Below are 17,584 nucleotides of genomic sequence, written 5' to 3' on the forward strand. Positions count from 1 at the left end.
CGCCAGTCTTTGTCTCTCGCTCGCACAGTACACTCGAGCCGTACACCAAGTGGCCAAGTGACGATGTATGACCGCGGCGATCCGATTACGTTACGGGGGTGCCTGACGGGTGCCCCGCAGGCCTTGCACCCGCCGAGCTCGATGATTGACGCCTACGTTTGACCGTGTGGCTGACGTCAGGACGACGCTCGCGCAAGGCGGAACATTTGAATCGAATAGCCGATGGACTGGCTGGCCGACCGACCATAACGTATCCACGATATCTTTCACGCACCACGATTATCATTATTACCATGAAATTTTATGATAAATCATATAGCCGGATATAATGGCATCGATATCGATCCATCATTATTATTTGGCGATGCTATAATGGCGCGTATAAGATGGAGAGCTCGAGAAATGATAATAATGCCAGTGATAAAAGAACGTGTGGTGTAATAAATCCGTGAGTATCGATAGACGAACGAACTTTAGGTTGTTTGAATTCCAATCGATGAATAAAGTTCTCTCGTTCCGTGCAGATGAGACGTCGAATTCATATTGACTATGTAACAGGCAACGCGTACTTCGCCTATATTTTTCAACGTATCAATCGCATCGACCTTTCTCCGTCAACGCTTCTTCAACCGCTATGATTTCCACACAACGATTATTACGGTAAATTGAAAGTGGCATTATAAATGCAATTGTATCGGTGTGCATTGTGTCTCGAAAGAGAAGGAAGGCAACGTGATACCAATTGGGTGTAAGAATCGAATGCTATTGGTTGGTTTGAATTTCGAAGCGTTACGCTGACAGCGTCATCCGTGCGCCTTGTGTTTTGCTTTTTCATCTTGCATTGGCTCCTTCCTTATGCGTTTGTGTGCGCACACGTGGGCAGTAACGACGGTTAAAATCTTTTAAACGTCACGATGCGAATTTTCCCATACTTTACGACTTTTACTTTTTTCGAATGTTCTTTTTTGTTTTGTTTTGTTTTGTTTTTTTTTTGTTGTTGCTTTTTTTGCTTTTTTTTTGCTTTTTTTTACTTTTTTTTTGCTTTTTTTTTGTAATGCGTAAACGTACGTCTCCGTAACTGACAACACAGTTACAAATAAATAAACCATAATGAGGCTGAAGAAGGATTTCGGTAAAACTTCGGAAAAACTTCGGTTCGCTCTCTTGTTAGTCCTCATTTTTTATAATTTCATTTTGTTGTCTAGGCCTGCTCGACATACGTTGCTGCCAACTATTCTTACTATGCACATATTTATTAATTATAAAACTATGTATTAACGATGTATTAATTGATTGGGTTGGAGTATGATCGCAAAATATAATAGTGATCTCGAATGCTAAATAATGATTTAAAAGCATTTATAAACTGCAACGCAAATTCGCATGTACATTAATTTAAAAGACAAATCGTATAAAATATTGTTATTATGAATGAAATACAATGCCATCGTAAATCTTCTGGCATTAAAATGTTTTTCGCATAATTAAATACAATTATGTAATCATACGTTTCAAGATTTACGATACAAATAAATTATCCTGCAAATATGCGAACATTTTTAAAAATATATATAAACGTCTACACTTTCGTGCTTTCCTCTCTCTCTCTCTCTCTCTCTCTCTCTCTCTCTCTCTCTCTCTTTTTTTTTAACGTATGCGTATAATGCTGTAATGATAAGATTATTCATTGATCGGCATAAGTTTCGATGGTCTATACGACTAAATCCAATAATCCAATCAATTATCAATTGTTCGTCAATCTTAATAATAAATGAGAAGCCGATTTTTCATTAATTGTCGGTAATACGAAAAGATTAAAAAAAAAATCTGCTTACTCAGCATTAACTGCACAAGTACGGACGTTAAAAAACAAAAACTCCGTCAACTCTACAATAGGCAAGCAAATACAAAAGGACAAAACTCCGTACTCTCGATTATTGTTTGATCCATCATCTTGCTCAAGTTACTAATCCCCACACCATCCTAATCGCATCCCCGGCGGAGGACGAAATCGAAAGTCTAAACAATGCAGAGGACTATTTTCTTTTAACGGTATCGCGAAACAAAAGGTCTGATTCATCGGTCGAGCGGGTAATGTCGGTCGCGTAGGCCGTACTTTCCTCCTCGTCAATTACCAATATGGCGATGCCCCAAGTGCGACGGGTTTTGGAAACGGAGAGACGGGAACTAAGCGATCGACGAATGGCCGAGGGAGCGGAAGCGATTTTTGTAAATCGACTTGGCGATGCTTCTTCTTTCGTTAAATTATCTCTCCTCAGCAGCAAATCATTCGATTGACCGTAAACTCATTGGCGCGTGCAAACTTAACTGGCTCTCTTAACTGAGTAAAGGAAGGACGAGATAGTCTGATTACCCCGAGGTCACCCGCTCTTTATTTTCTAAACATTTTCGCTTTGAAAATACTTTTCACGAGCTTTTAATAAAGTGCATTCGTTTATTACTTCTGATGCGTCGATCTTTTCGAAATTGTTAGCTCCCATTGCAAAGTTACGAATTTGAATGGCATTGTTTATTTTATTTTTTTTTATTTATTTATTTATTTTTTTTCTTCAAATTTTATAATCAATACTAAGATATATTATATATAGTATAAGAATTTTTCAATAATGATATAGAGATGTAAGCATTTTTACTTATGAAGTTAATTATTGTAGAGATCATTGTATTTCTTCTGGTGATAATATTTCCTGTGTAAATTAACAAAAATCTTCGATATCTTTTAATGTAAATGAATAAACGTTATATTAATATTTAACACTCGACAAACTTTGAAGAAAATTATAAACACACTGATTAATCAATAAGACGTTAATATTCTATTTACTATCTCAACGATATTCTGGTCTGTTTATTTTCACCAAAAGGTATTTAAAGCGGGCATTGTACACAAAAAAGCTATAGTAAAAAGATTACATATATATATATATGCATACAGATATGTTTACATGTATATTTCTATTTGAAAAATAAACTGTTGTATTTTTTAATTGTTACAATAAACTTCAATTTCCGTATCAATTTTTTACGAATACTTCTATACATTGTAAAATTAATTTTTATGTTGATAGAAAGAAAAAAATCATCACACATATTTTACATCTAATTATTCCATTAAATTGAATTACATTAAATTAATAAAAGAGTGAAAACAGTTTTAAATTTTAATAGAAAACTAAATTAACTATAATATAAATGTAAAATAAGAAACACACTACTAATATATATCTATAGGTATTCATAAATAATATTATTATTATTTAATCGCGTAATCCGAGAAATTTGTAATTTTATAAGAAAATATTTATATTAAATGTTTTATTTTGCAAATCGTAGTGTGTAAGAAGGATGAGAACTTTTACCCTTACGGATATCAATATATTTTGTTATAATAATTCATTTTCACTGATAATTTCTTCCTATACAAAACTAATTATATGACTATTCTTTTAATTCTTTCTTTTTTTTTCTTTTTTTTATTAATAATTATAGGAAAAAATTGTGTATTTTGCAATGAATATTTATGATTTTGTCTGACATTCTTTTTCATTTAACTGTAATATAATTCAATCTACTTACTTATCTCCATTTACCTTTAGTTCTTCTATTAATTTTATTATCTTTAATTCTACTATACAATCACACGAATTTAAATGGGATAAATTAATTATAATCGAGGTGGTGGATAATTTATGGCCTTTATATCTCGCATTGTGTAATTTCATACGATTATTGCTTTCGTGAATATATTTTAACAGAATACTGTTAAAGCAGATTAGACACTTAATTTTTTTCATTTTACAAATTCAAATTTTCAAATTATATTAGCAGTTTCAGGCTATGATGATATGCATTTTATAACAGCAATCATTCGCAATTGTTTGAATTACATTATTTGTCTTATTCATATTACAATAAAATTTTTGTCATAATATAATGATGAAATTTAAATACCTACCGACTTATGCTATACTATATAACATATAATTAATATTTTATTCGATTTTTATTTTCTTCCATTTAAATTAAGATACAAGTTATATGAAAATTATGTAGAGACGTTAATTATATTAATAAATATATTAAATATCTAGCAATAATCTGCATATTCAATGCACCGTATTAAATTGTCGGTATTATACGATCAATGACTCGTGTCGAATACAATTGCATTTCAACGTGTGAGAATCTCGAAATTAACCGAGAATTCAACAAGTCTCCATATGTAAATAATGCCAAATATATATTAAGGGAGACATCACTTGATTTATTATATAATTTGGAAGAAGAAAAAGAAAATTTGGACACCAATATAACGGTAATGAAATAATTATACGACAGTATTAATTGTGCAGATTGATAAGGATTTATGTATCGTTACAAGAATAAATTTAGTATAAAACTTAATTCATAAATATTAAAATAAAATACATTGGTTATAATAAAACAAGTGTACTATTAAATAATACCTTACTAAAGAAAGCAAATTGCGCAATGAAAACGTATATTGCGCTTTTTACACAATTTCCATCAAACATTGCTACTTCAACGCTTCCCTGAAATCGTCTGGAATGTTAAGAAAGTCGATAATAGCTTATGTATTTTGTATCGATACATTAATATTCAGAATCTATTTCCATAATAACATAACAGGGCTATTGTTTCTTTGTCCAAAGATACGCTAAACGCTATAGTCGTAACATATTCTCTATGAGATATGCACGAAGATTTTGCTTTCCTCTGCAATTCTACTGAATTTCAATTATGATTATAGCGTGTGTTGCTATGTACCATTAATTTTTGTAAAAATAAGTTTTATAATAATAAAAGTGAAGTTTATCGATTGAATCGATTATTGATATTTGTATTGCCCGTTATACGCATAGTTTAGTAATATATTATTTAATTAAATGAGACGATGACAGAAGATTTTTATTTTTTGTTTTTTTTTTTTTGTTGTTTTTTGTTTTTTTTTATATAGTGTATTTAGTGCTGGCTCATGGTACAAAGGCATTTTGACTAAAATTTTTATGTTCTAGTATTATTAAAAAAAAATTGAATAGTTTATTATTTACTTTATAACTGCAAACGAGCAACTTTGTAAAAAAAAAAAAAAAATTCCTTATGTTTCAAAGATGATAATAACTTTTAATAAGTAATATTATTTTTACCGTCAAATTAGTCAATATTATTATTTATGAATTATAAATTAAAGTTTAAAACGAATTTAATATTAAATTTTATATTATAATTTTTGTAAGATAAATTATTTTAAACCTGATTTAGTACAACTCGCCATTTATTTAAAACTAAATTTTATATACTTTGTTAACACATTTATGTAAATAAATAAATAATATCTAACTTATCGGAGAATCTTTATCATAAAAAGTTATTGAAAAAATCATAATCGTTAATTAATATTGATTGTGTTATTGGATTTAGGTTTTGAAATAAGATTGAATGATAAAAATTATAACGCAACAGTGATGAAAGCTTATCATAGAGAACAAACAAAATTTTATAAAAATACATTTTGTTATTACTTATTGCGACTAATTGAAATTATTGATATGAAGTCCTTACTACCTAAAAAGTGTATAACGAATTATTCTACTAACGGAATTAATATGATTTTATAATTGTGATAAGCTTAATTTAAACATTTATATTATTCATTGATCGAATATAAAAATATTACTATGAGAAGAAAAATCTTAAAAAAAAAAAAAAAAATAAATAAATAACATGTTTTAATTTAATGAAGTCTTTGGAAAATTTTTCCATTTAAAATCATCCAAATACTTAACAATACCTATTGCTTTATATTTTGTCTTATAAATTATTTTCATCAGCCAAAGATTTTGTTATATGAGGTGCATTTTTTAAGGCAAAAATATTTATTTAATTTCACGAGCATTTAAAATATTTCTTTAAATAAACCGTCAAATTGTATAGTATTTTTATGTTTATACTTTATTATAACGAATTTATCTTAATTTATTTGACACAATTCTGTTGATGTATTATAAAAACGTCTATTAGTAGATAATAGAATTCGATTAATATAGTTTTGGTCAGTCGTATTGGGTAACGGCGAATGATTGGGTAATACTAATAATGATCGATGACATCGTAATCTTTTATCTAACGTAGTCGATAGATAGTAGTAGATAGATCGAGCAAAGAAAGAAGATTTTAATGTTTAATAAATTTGCTTAACATTTAGTATTCAGTTATTAAGCTAATTAAAATTTTGATAAATGAATTTTTTATTTAATTGAAATTGAAATTCATTAAATTTTTAGATGTTAAAATATTCTGATTTTCAGTATGTTGACAAAACAAAAAAAAAAAAAAAAAAAAAAAAATCGTTTGTAGCGTATAATACGTTATGGTGATTTATATATAATATATTACCATTAGAGCAATGAATTTATTAAACAATCAAATAAAAATAATAGATCAGCTTTTAGGAAATTACAACATCTGCGTTCAAATGTATTTTACATAATAAATTTTATTAAATGCCAATAAATGAATAAATGAATAAATAAAACTAGTAGTAATGAAATTGTGTATATAAACTTTTTCAAAGTAAGAATTACTTTTTAAAAATTTTAATTTCTATAAAAAAAATATATATTGAGTTTGAATAATTAATTAATTTAAATTTAAATTAACGTGTCATTATAATATAAAATGCATTTAAATAAGAAGAAATTTAATTGAGTTTTATTAAATTCAAACTTAATTAAAGATCAAGTTCAATCCCGAAAACACTGAACATACGATTTATATTTAATAATTAAAATTTTAAAACGAAAAAAAAAGATGTAATTGCGATTAATATAATAGATGATAGGCACAATATATTTACATTTTAATTACATATTGATAATATATAATATGTTTTCTTATTTATAATATATCTGTTGATGTTACTTAAAAATTTTTTTCAATATGTTATATCTCAACTGTTTAATGAAATATTAAGTTATGATGAAAATGATTAGAATAGTGAAAAAACGTTCTTGGTCTCAAAAATATAATATTAATTTATCGAAATTTCTTGTGATCAAAATGTGCCGAAATTGATTAGTGATGACAAAATACAAAGTAAAATAAGATTTTATCAATACATTAGAGCAGCGAATTATATATATATATATATACATTAAATTTAGAGACCTTGACTCATTTGATAATAATGTAATTATAATTTCATAATAATTCATGACTTTTTATTTTTGAAAAATATATTAACACATGGATTATTCAAAGGTATGCACTTACTTCTTATAACCTGAAAATAGAACAAAAGTAATCTTAAGGCACAATGCTTAAAATAAAAATGAAGTACCAGAAAATCATATTGACATATATTTAGCGCCATTCTTTCTTTGTTCTCGCCAGCTGTACTCACATCTACTTCCCTCTTTTTCTCTCTCTTCATCATTATTTCATAATACAAAGATTATAAATGAATATATTTTTTAGTATGAGCAACCCTGACCAATAACCTAAAACTCAATATCGTAGTTAATGTTTTCGAAGAATTATCTCTGATAGTAACGAACTGTAGGAATAGAAAAGGAAAAGAAAAAGAGAAAATCAGAGATTAGGAATTACCTTGCAAGTCGTATGCAGGTAAATTGAATTTATAGCAACGCGTGAGATGAGCTGCTTTCGAGTATTGTGGATATTCTTATAAGGTATTTAAAAATATCATCTTATTTGTATTATTTTTCATGAATAACAATTAGACGAAATGATGTATTAAAAAAAAAAAAAAAAAAAAAAAAAAATCGTTAAACCATGTTCCACTAATTGAATTGAAATTAAAATGATTATGAAAAATTAAAACGAGGTTAAAATTTTTAATTTTAATTTACTTGAGTATTACAGCTCATCTTTGTTACATATATTATCAAACAATTTGTCGTTGTATATTTATGAATAAATTGTATTTAGCTAATAAAGTTTATCGTTAAAATAGTATGTTTACTAAAATTCTTGTATAAAGATTTTTTCAAATATCTTGCATATTTGAAAAGCATAAGCATTTTTATATGGACACTTTAAAATGGTGTAAAATACTGAGAACAAAAGAAACTAACTATTAGTACAAATATTATTAAATATAAAAGTAATTATTAATTTACTTTATAATATATTATGATTTAAAAAATGATGTAATATTTTTGTGGATCGTGAATGATGATTTTTAAAAATTTTATAAATATATTTGTTACAAAATTGACATTCATTATGTTATTTGTTATCATATAGATATATATTTAATTTATTATTATTTAATCTAGTTTAATTACACATTATTTTTATTAATTTCAAAAAACTATTACCTTATCATCTACTATTATTTGAAATATTATTATAATTAGTATAATATTTTAGAGGTTCAATAATTATAAACAACTAGTCTTTAGGATGACTAACGATAGTGACGATCAGTCACAAAACAAGAAATTTATATTTTCTAAAGATGATGACGACGATCAAAGTCTTCTGGATAGTTATGGTGGCGAATGTCATAGGCTGTGTTCCGGCACGGACAGCTTTCCTAACATCAATGAAAGGCCTGTCGAAGATATTTCCATTGAATTTTTTTACAAGCCTCATACCATTACACTTTTACTGATCTCTATTTGTGCAGTCATCTACTTTGCATTTGTTAGGTATGGGATCATGAATTGTTAAGCTATAAAAAAATTTATTTAAGCATTAAGAGTTATTGTTAAAGTAAAATACAATTTAGCTTAATTTAGTTTCAAATATATTAAACTATCGATGTTTTAGGCGATTAAAGATTTATTCATAAAAAAGCATAAGATTACATAAGATAGTGATGAAAATATTGTGGAATTTTATATTTAACATTATTTTGATTTATAACGACGTTTAGTAAATTATATTTCCATATTAAAGAAAAAATTTTTTTTTTTTTTTTTAATAACTTTTATCTGAAATTTTACAATATATAGTCAATTATTGCTTATTAATTAAATAGCATAAATAACATAAAAGTTTTTGTAATTTTATAAAATAAGAATAATGTAACTCGGAGCATAAATTAAAGAAAATTTGTTGTTACAATATTTCACATTTACATTGAAGCTATATATATCATTAAATGTTATTAATAAAACATTTACAATAATAAATTCTTACTGCACAAAGTTATTTTTTTGTTTAAATAATTATTTTTTTTTTTTTTTTATAGAGATTGTTCAAATGTGGAAGATAACTTAAGGGCTGGACTACTATGCATTGTTTTCTTCTTTCTCATAATTTCAATTTTAACCTTTCCCAATGGACCATTTACACGACCTCATCCAGTGGTATGGAGGATAGTGTTTGGTTGCAGTGTGTTGTATGAGATATTTTTGCTCTTCATGCTATTTCAGAACTACGAAACAGTACGTAAAATATTTGTATGGATAGATCCAAGTTTGGCTTCTTTTCATATTGACATGGATAAGGAATATGGTGTAAATTGCTCAGATATAAATGTAGAAAAAATCTGGAACCATTTAGATGTATTTGCTGTGGCTCACTTTCTTGGCTGGGCTTTTAAGGCTATTTTGATACGTCACTTGGGCATCTTATGGGCCATAAGCGTTATGTGGGAGGTAACAGAGATAGCCTTCGCTCATTTGCTACCCAATTTTGTGGAATGCTGGTGGGATGCCATGATTCTTGATGTATTAGTATGTAATGGCTTGGGTATTTGGGTTGGACTGAAAATATGTTCAATACTTGAAATGAGGGAGTACAAGTGGGTTAGCATTAGAGACATAGAGAGTACCACTGGAAAGCTGAAGAGGGCAATGTTACAGTTTACACCAGGTAGTTGGACATCGGTTAGATGGCTTGATCCTACCTGCACACATATGAGATTTGTAGCACTATGTCAGTTAGTGATATTTTGGCAGGTTTCAGAATTAAACACATTCTTTTTAAAGCATGTCTATGAATTTCCACCTTCGCATCCCTTTGTTGTGTCGAGGTTGGTAATGATTGGAGTAATAGTAGCTCCATCTGTTAGGTTTGTAAAAATTTATTTATTATATATATAATAAATTGTTTAAAATCGTGTATAGAAGTTAAAAATTTTCTCGAAGAAATTATCGTTTGTTAGTATTTACATTAGCAAGCGAAAAATAAATGAATGTTATTAATTATTCAATTTATTATTATGTAACTTAATATTTATTTTTTATCGTATTAATTAAATGCATCTTAATTAATTTACTAATTTATTTTAAAAAGTTAATGATGCCAGTCATTATAAATATTTACAATATAAGTTATTTTTTAATATTATTATAATATTATTATACACCTGATCAATCAATTGCTGATGTGAAAACATTTAATATTAAATTGAATTTTAAATGTTATACTCCGGAAATTTCACTTAAGTCCACAATAAAACAATTCCAGTTTAAATTAGTCTTATACAATTTATAAAATATATTAAATCAAATATATAACCATAGGATGTTTATATTATTTAATTGAAATACAAATATTAAATAAAAATAACGTCAAGTAGGAGTAAAATGATTATTTTTTTAAACAATGTATAAGACGAAAGAATAGATTATTTATTTAATCACATTGGAAATACATAATTTTGCTGTTGTAGGCAGTATTATATGTACGTGACAGACCTTTCATGTAGTCGAGTAGGCACTCAGTGCTGGGTATACGCTGCTATAATGATGACTGAGGCTCTACTCTGTATAAGGCATGGAGCTGAACTATTTGAGAGGACTCAAGCCCTCAATATTCTTCTTTGGCTATTGTGCCAATCTCTAGTCTCTGTGCTGTGCGTCTATGGCTGTGTTTTGTGGCATCAATACTTTGCGGTAAAACTAATATTATTATTCAGACATTATTTTCTTCACATTGTTGTAGAGAAAGAGATTTTACCATTTTTTCAATAAGTTCAATTATTTATACAATTTTTTATTTCTTTGCTTTTATTTTTTATTCAAATATCTTAAAATTTTTACCCTTTCTTGAAAAGATCCTGGATTTTCTTTTTAATAGGAAACTTAAATGCACATGCGCGCAACACACACACACACACACACACACACACACACACACACACACACACACATATATATGATTGTAAATAATTTTAATTATCAGAGATATTTAAAAGATATATTTAATTACATTAGTTTAAGATCAATGAATCCAACATATTATTATACTATTAAGAAGTAAATATATTATTTAAAAAATTTTGCTTAATTTGTGGAGTTATATATTTTATGATATGTCACTAATTAACAAATTTTTTTTAATATTTTGTGTTTTTCTTCTGTATCGTGCATGGTATTCAAGACGAATAAGAAAAATTCATCTGCCCAACAGAAAAAGAGTCGCATGGAAGCTACTTCTATGGGTGGTATGTTTATTAACAATATTTTATTAAACAGTTTTACATTTATCTTTCCATCTACTTTAGAGTTAACTAATATAAATGTTTAATTTTTATTAAAAACACGAAAGTCAGTCTATTCTATTTAACTCTATTTAAAGAAAATTATAAAACTAAAAATAATTTTATAAAGAATAATCAAATAACAAACAAAAAATATTTCAAGTGACAAATGGCGCATAATAAATAAAATGATACCAAGGAACATTCAATAATTTTAAATATAGTAAATATTAAAATATTTCTTAAATGTTTTTTTCTGTTTAAAATGTTTACGAAAGCAAAATTACTTTATATATATTTATTTTATAAATATTATACACAGAATAGCAATATACAGAAATATTAAAAAATTTAATGTGTTTCCTATGAGAATTATTAATAATTGAACGAAATGTTTATTAATATTGAATTAAATTTGATCTTTCACGATATTCCTGATTATACTTATAAATTAATAATTAAATGCATTATAAATTATTTATATCATATAACGATAATTTAATTAACTATCATTATTTACCTTATTTTATCAAAATACCAACAAATTTTATAATAAAATATGTTTACCCAATTATGCATTCCTATACTTAATTCATAATTATTAATGAAATGTCTAAAAAATAAATTTAAAATGCTTTATGTATAACTTATTATTTGAGGAGAATGGTAATGAATTTGTTATAATCTTCTAACTCATTATACAGAATCAATTTAATTAATTTTAATTAATTAAAACATTAGTATTATGTAATGAACATGATTTTTGAAAACTTGTTTAAATTATTCGTTTGAATTTATAAAAATTAGTATTATGCCTTTTGAAGTTTTATGATTAGATAAATGTCAAACAATAATTATTTTTATTTATAGCTAGTGTACTATATTTTTATTTTAACATAATCCCTTGATTTTGAAATTGTTCCGAATAGATTACGTTATCATAACTATTAACAAAATAAGTGCACAACATTGACATAATTATTAGTCATAAACGTTTCAGTATTAATTTTATTCTTTAAACAATAAGTTATTTACTTATCAAGCTTTTCTACACCCTGAATATTAATTTCAATTTTTCAATTGTCAAATGGTGGTAATTTCTTTTATTTAATATTCATAGATACTTTCTCTAAAGTACTCATTATACTTTATTTTTATAAGTCTCATTGATGATTAACATGAAATAAAAATTCTGAATGGCCTGTACTTTGCTAATGTAATGTCATGTATATTTTAAGATAATATTTCACCAAGAAAAAATTATGTTTTTAACATATTAGATACTATTTCCAGGATTCAATTTAATTACATTTAAAATATTTTTGTTTGTCAGAACATATCATAACTGATAGCAAGTTATCGAATATTTCGTAATTAAATAAATTTCACTAACATACTATTCCTGTCTTGGAATTTATATCCAAATATATTCAAATGATTTCAATATATGCTGACAACCTATGTAAGCTTATGAATTAAATAGTCCAATATATAATTTGCCATATAAATGAAATAATTTTTATAATTTGGATGAAAAGAAATTTAAAATACTTACGCCTACAACGTTTAGATAAAGTTTCTATATAATATTTATTAATTTTTCATAGGAGCCTTGGTTTACGATGCTGACATCACGGAGCCTGAGGACAAAAAAGACTTGTAAAGATCATACTACCACTACTACCAGCGGCTGAGGCCAAAATTTCTAGTCAAGCTAGCAAACAAAATGGACATATCCAACGCTATATGTTTTATTTTAAAAAATTCTTACGAGCCAAATTAGAGAAATATGCGTATATATGAATGTTTTCTGTTTGTTTTTATGAAAAAAAAAATATGCGGATGCACGTATGCCCGAGATTATGAGTAAGTGTATCATCGTTGAAAAGAACGTAAGGGATTTTTGTTGGTTTGAAACTTTTTTTTTAACTCATGCAACGAAACATAATGGTTTTTCATTTATTTTCGCTGTTGTAGAAGGATAACGATTTGGTTGATTTTAGATGATATATATTATAATAATTCAAGGTTGAATAACCGCGATGTTACATACGATCGTGTCAATGTACTAAAAAAACATTGTAGATTTAATTATTGTAGATAATTTTTCTAGGTTGTTGTTGATTCTTCTTAAGATTTATCAATTAATAAAAAAGAATTTCATGTCATTACGATATTACAATAATATAGAAAATATTTAGATAGTATATGTTGGTTTTTGAATTCATTCAATGTTTGTTAAAGTCGAATATTACTTCAAAACTTTTTAGCAACTGTCAAAGTTGTTATTGAATAATCATAACAAAGATTTAACATATTTGTGATGTATGAAAAGTCTTATTAACACATTAATATTTCAAAATAATATATACAATATATTTATTATTTAACGAATGAGTAAATAAATACTTTTTAAAATTAAAATTAACCAAATCCAATTAGGACTTGTACAGCAGAATGTAGATTAGAAATTACTAAGAAACATTTTGAATTATTTTACAATGAAGAGAAATACAATATAATTTTAATATTATGAAGAATAATAAAGAAAAGCCATGTATTATATAACATTTTTTAAAATTAAAACGAAATAAGTACAAAATTTCGTAAAAATTTAATGCTTTTATAAATACTTTGAAAAAACTACATTACAGTTTAGAGATATTTTAGGCTTTGTTATAAAAATTCATAAATAAGTGACAATATACCTATTAAATGTAATTATATGTAAATCATAAAATGAAATAAGGAATTAAGATATTTCTGAAACACATACATTTAAAAAAATCAGAATGTCTTTTAATATGTAAATATTTTTTTCTAATCAACAAACTAGAATACTTATATCAAATAAAGCCATATAGTTAAAAGGTTGATTATTTTATACAAAAAAAATTAAAATATAACTTTTAATTATGTCAATTGAATGCACGTAGGTAAATGAAGATAAAACATTTGTCTTTGTAATTTATGATTAATTTGTTGTATTAAATGTAAAAAATAGTATAACAGTTGACGATTTTCTTACTTAACAAATCATAAAATAGAATTTTATGCAAACATGTAATTTTGAAAGGCAGGAGTAAATTTTACGTACACTTAACGATGGATGTATATATAATTATATTTATTTGTTTTATAATAATTCTAAATTAATTTCTAATAAAATGTTAAAAAACTTTCATATTAGTCCCTTTTCTTTGAAAGTATGATATCTCTGTGTTCAGATTTTATGGGATTTATTTTATATGTTTTGGGTACAGGTCCTCTGCCAGCTTTTTCAAAAACAATTTCGTCGTAAATTTGACGAGTATTTAATTCTCGAGCCATTTTTATATTCATCCATGCTAAAATAAAAGAAAAATTTTATCAATAAACATCATCAGTTTTCCACCATACATTAATTAATTTAATTAATATGTTATAACGAACAATATTCTTATGTTTAAATAGTTATAATGATTGTAATAAATATTAAAAACAGACTTATGTATTAAAAATCTATAAAAATTCATTGCAATTTGTTTTTATTAATATTTTGTTTTATCTTTTGTTTCATCGAAATAAAGTGATTTATAATATTAATATTAAATATAATGCAATAAATATCGTTTTCCAGAGTGAATTATTTCATTTTTCTTATTCTATTTCTTATATTAAATTATAAGAAAATTTATTTTACAAACGAAATTGAGAATATAAATATCTTACAATCTCTAAATCCTTGAGTAAAGTTCTTATTTGACATAATTAATTTCTTTGAATCGTGTACTATTAATTTTGGAATTTCGAAATACTCTCGTACAACTGGTATTCGAAGGATATTGACTTGAACGAGTGAACATACATTGGTTGAAAGCCAATAACAAAGTACTGCCTATAAAAAAAAATTCGATTTTTAATTTTCGTTTTTCGTTTCTAAGATATTAATTATTATGCATATATTTTACTAAAAGAAATTTTAGTAAGTAGTATGATTTTATTTGTTTTTAAGTATTAAAAATATTGATTTTAGTTAACAAATTAAAGGAAAGTATCGATGCAATAGAAAATTTTTTTAATAAGCATTATATATATCAAATAACGAAAAACAAATAAAAAATAATGTAATCATAGTTTCAAAATAATTAGAATTCAAAATAATAGATTCAAAATAATTGTAATTATTTTATCAAAATATCTCATACAATCATTTAAGAAATTATTAATTTTAAAAATGCTATAAGAGAAATTTTATGAAAAAATATAAATATTTATAACGAGTTATACTCACTCCTTCAAAATTGATAATAAAGGGGAACATAACAAAAGGCATGGCCCGCAACATGTATTTTACCATACCCATATTCTGAATTCTCAAGCTATCTGTACCCATTTCAATAGTTAATGCTAAAGTAGCACTTGTAAACAATGGCAATAAATAATATTTATCTGGAACAGTTAAATTTTCAAACCACGACAGACCTCCATACTTCATACTTTCGACAGGCACTTGAACCATACCACGTAGTGCCCAATAAAATGATAAAAAAACTGGAGCCTAAATAAAATTCATTACATTAATTAAATTATTGTTCGTATTTTGTATTTGATCGCTTCTGTTAGCTAACCTGAATAAATGGTAATAACATATTTTTAATAGGATTAGTACCCTTTTCATTCATTAGGTCTCGTAATTCATAAGCTAATCTACAAGCTAAAAGAGAAATTATAAAATATGTAAGTCAATACTTTGTATTAAGACTTTAATAATTTATTTTTTAAAAAATAATATAAAATATTCAAAATCTATATGTGCAGGACGATATTTATTTTATATTGATTTTATAAATATATACAAATAAAATATTACCTTGCAACTGATCACCCATTTTACGTGCTTCAGTCAATTGTTGTTGTAAATATTGTACTTGTGGTTGTATATTGTGCATTTTTGCAGAATATCTTTGCATCTTTACAGTTAATGGAAACATTAGTAATCTAACGCACACAGTGGCTGTATTGAAATATTATTCTTTTAAAAGGTATTAAATCAAATGGTAATTAATTAAGTAAATAATTAAGAATTTATTTAAAATAGATAATAATTGTATAAGTTAGTTAATAATCTGTTTCAATGCCGATTAATATAATTCTATATGCCACATACTTGCAACTATCGTTGCCCACCAAGGTATGTGAGCTTTTATATGAAGAATTTCAAGAAACTGTTGAATTATACCGGCAGGATACCAACTACCAAGACCTATACTGTGAAACGTAGGTTCTCCCAAAATATCTCCTACTATTTCTGACTCAAGTGGTATCGGTGGCTCTATAATAGATAATCGTCATTTTTATATCATATTAATTATATCATTTTAATAATTCTCTTATTTAAATAAACTCACTAGGTACATCTAATATGACATTTTCCAATTCTACATCTATTATGAAGGAAAATGATTAAAGCTATATATTTTTTATTATTTAAGCTAAATAATTTATTTTAAATATTATTTAAAATTTGATATAATTAGTTAAACATACCCAGAGTTGGAGAAACATGATCTTCCACTAAAGTTAAAAAATATTATTTTTAATTTTTCATAAATAAACATATATAATATACAAATCATAAAATAGGTATTAAATTAGTAAAATAACGCATACATGGATTGTTTGGTAATTCATTATCATTTTTTGAATTCGCATTACTCATGTGTCTACTAAATGCCGCATTGACATTGACAATAGGAGCACATACTCGATGATTTTGATCTGTTTGGATCGTGAAATTTCTCATTAATTTTCGAGAAGCTATGTGTAACGATCTATGATATATTTCTTTCTGTAACAAGTAATAAATAAATTATATCCACAAATCATATAACCTCAAAAACGATATATTATGCAATTCTTACTTGAATGATAACATTTGATTTTGTCGATATTCTACAACTAACAAATAGTGGTGTTCGTAAGAACATGATGAATTGGTAAAATGTTTATTAAGAGAAAACTTTAATTTATTAAATTAGTAAAGTCAGATTATATTCAATGTACGTTGCACGGGGCTCATCTTCATAGATATTTTATTTTTCC

At 25.7% G+C, this 17,584-nt stretch overlaps 2 protein-coding genes across 3 annotated transcripts; one reads left to right on the forward strand and one right to left on the reverse strand.

Annotated features, from left to right (window-relative positions):
• The first annotated feature begins 7,486 nt into the window (after window positions 1–7,486).
• l(3)77CDf (phosphatidylserine synthase 1 homolog l(3)77CDf) lies at window positions 7,487–13,287 on the forward strand. 2 transcript variants are annotated; one of them, XM_011506825.1, is made up of 6 exons: window positions 7,487–7,733; window positions 8,437–8,717; window positions 9,263–10,087; window positions 10,691–10,913; window positions 11,401–11,464; window positions 13,108–13,287. In XM_011506825.1, the coding sequence occupies exons 2-6, from the start codon at window positions 8,470–8,472 to the stop codon at window positions 13,161–13,163; spliced, it is 1,416 nt and encodes a 471-aa protein (XP_011505127.1). In that variant the 5' UTR covers window positions 7,487–7,733; window positions 8,437–8,469; the 3' UTR covers window positions 13,164–13,287. The 2 variants fall into 2 exon arrangements, with proteins under 2 accessions (XP_011505127.1, XP_011505128.1); XM_011506826.1 differs by having other exon boundaries at window positions 11,431–11,464.
• A 1,325-nt stretch (window positions 13,288–14,612) lies between these two features.
• OXA1L (OXA1L mitochondrial inner membrane protein) lies at window positions 14,613–17,584 on the reverse strand. Its single transcript, XM_011506827.1, has 10 exons — window positions 17,404–17,584; window positions 17,153–17,330; window positions 17,030–17,056; window positions 16,891–16,926; window positions 16,650–16,814; window positions 16,353–16,496; window positions 16,111–16,196; window positions 15,774–16,040; window positions 15,212–15,377; window positions 14,613–14,847 (listed from the first exon to the last, which is right to left on the reverse strand). The coding sequence occupies exons 1-10, from the start codon at window positions 17,467–17,469 to the stop codon at window positions 14,687–14,689; spliced, it is 1,296 nt and encodes a 431-aa protein (XP_011505129.1). The 5' UTR covers window positions 17,470–17,584; the 3' UTR covers window positions 14,613–14,686.

Source organism: Ceratosolen solmsi, unplaced genomic scaffold (genome assembly GCF_000503995.2).
Source record: "Ceratosolen solmsi marchali unplaced genomic scaffold, CerSol_1.0 scaffold6, whole genome shotgun sequence".
NCBI lineage: Eukaryota > Metazoa > Arthropoda > Insecta > Hymenoptera > Agaonidae > Ceratosolen > Ceratosolen solmsi.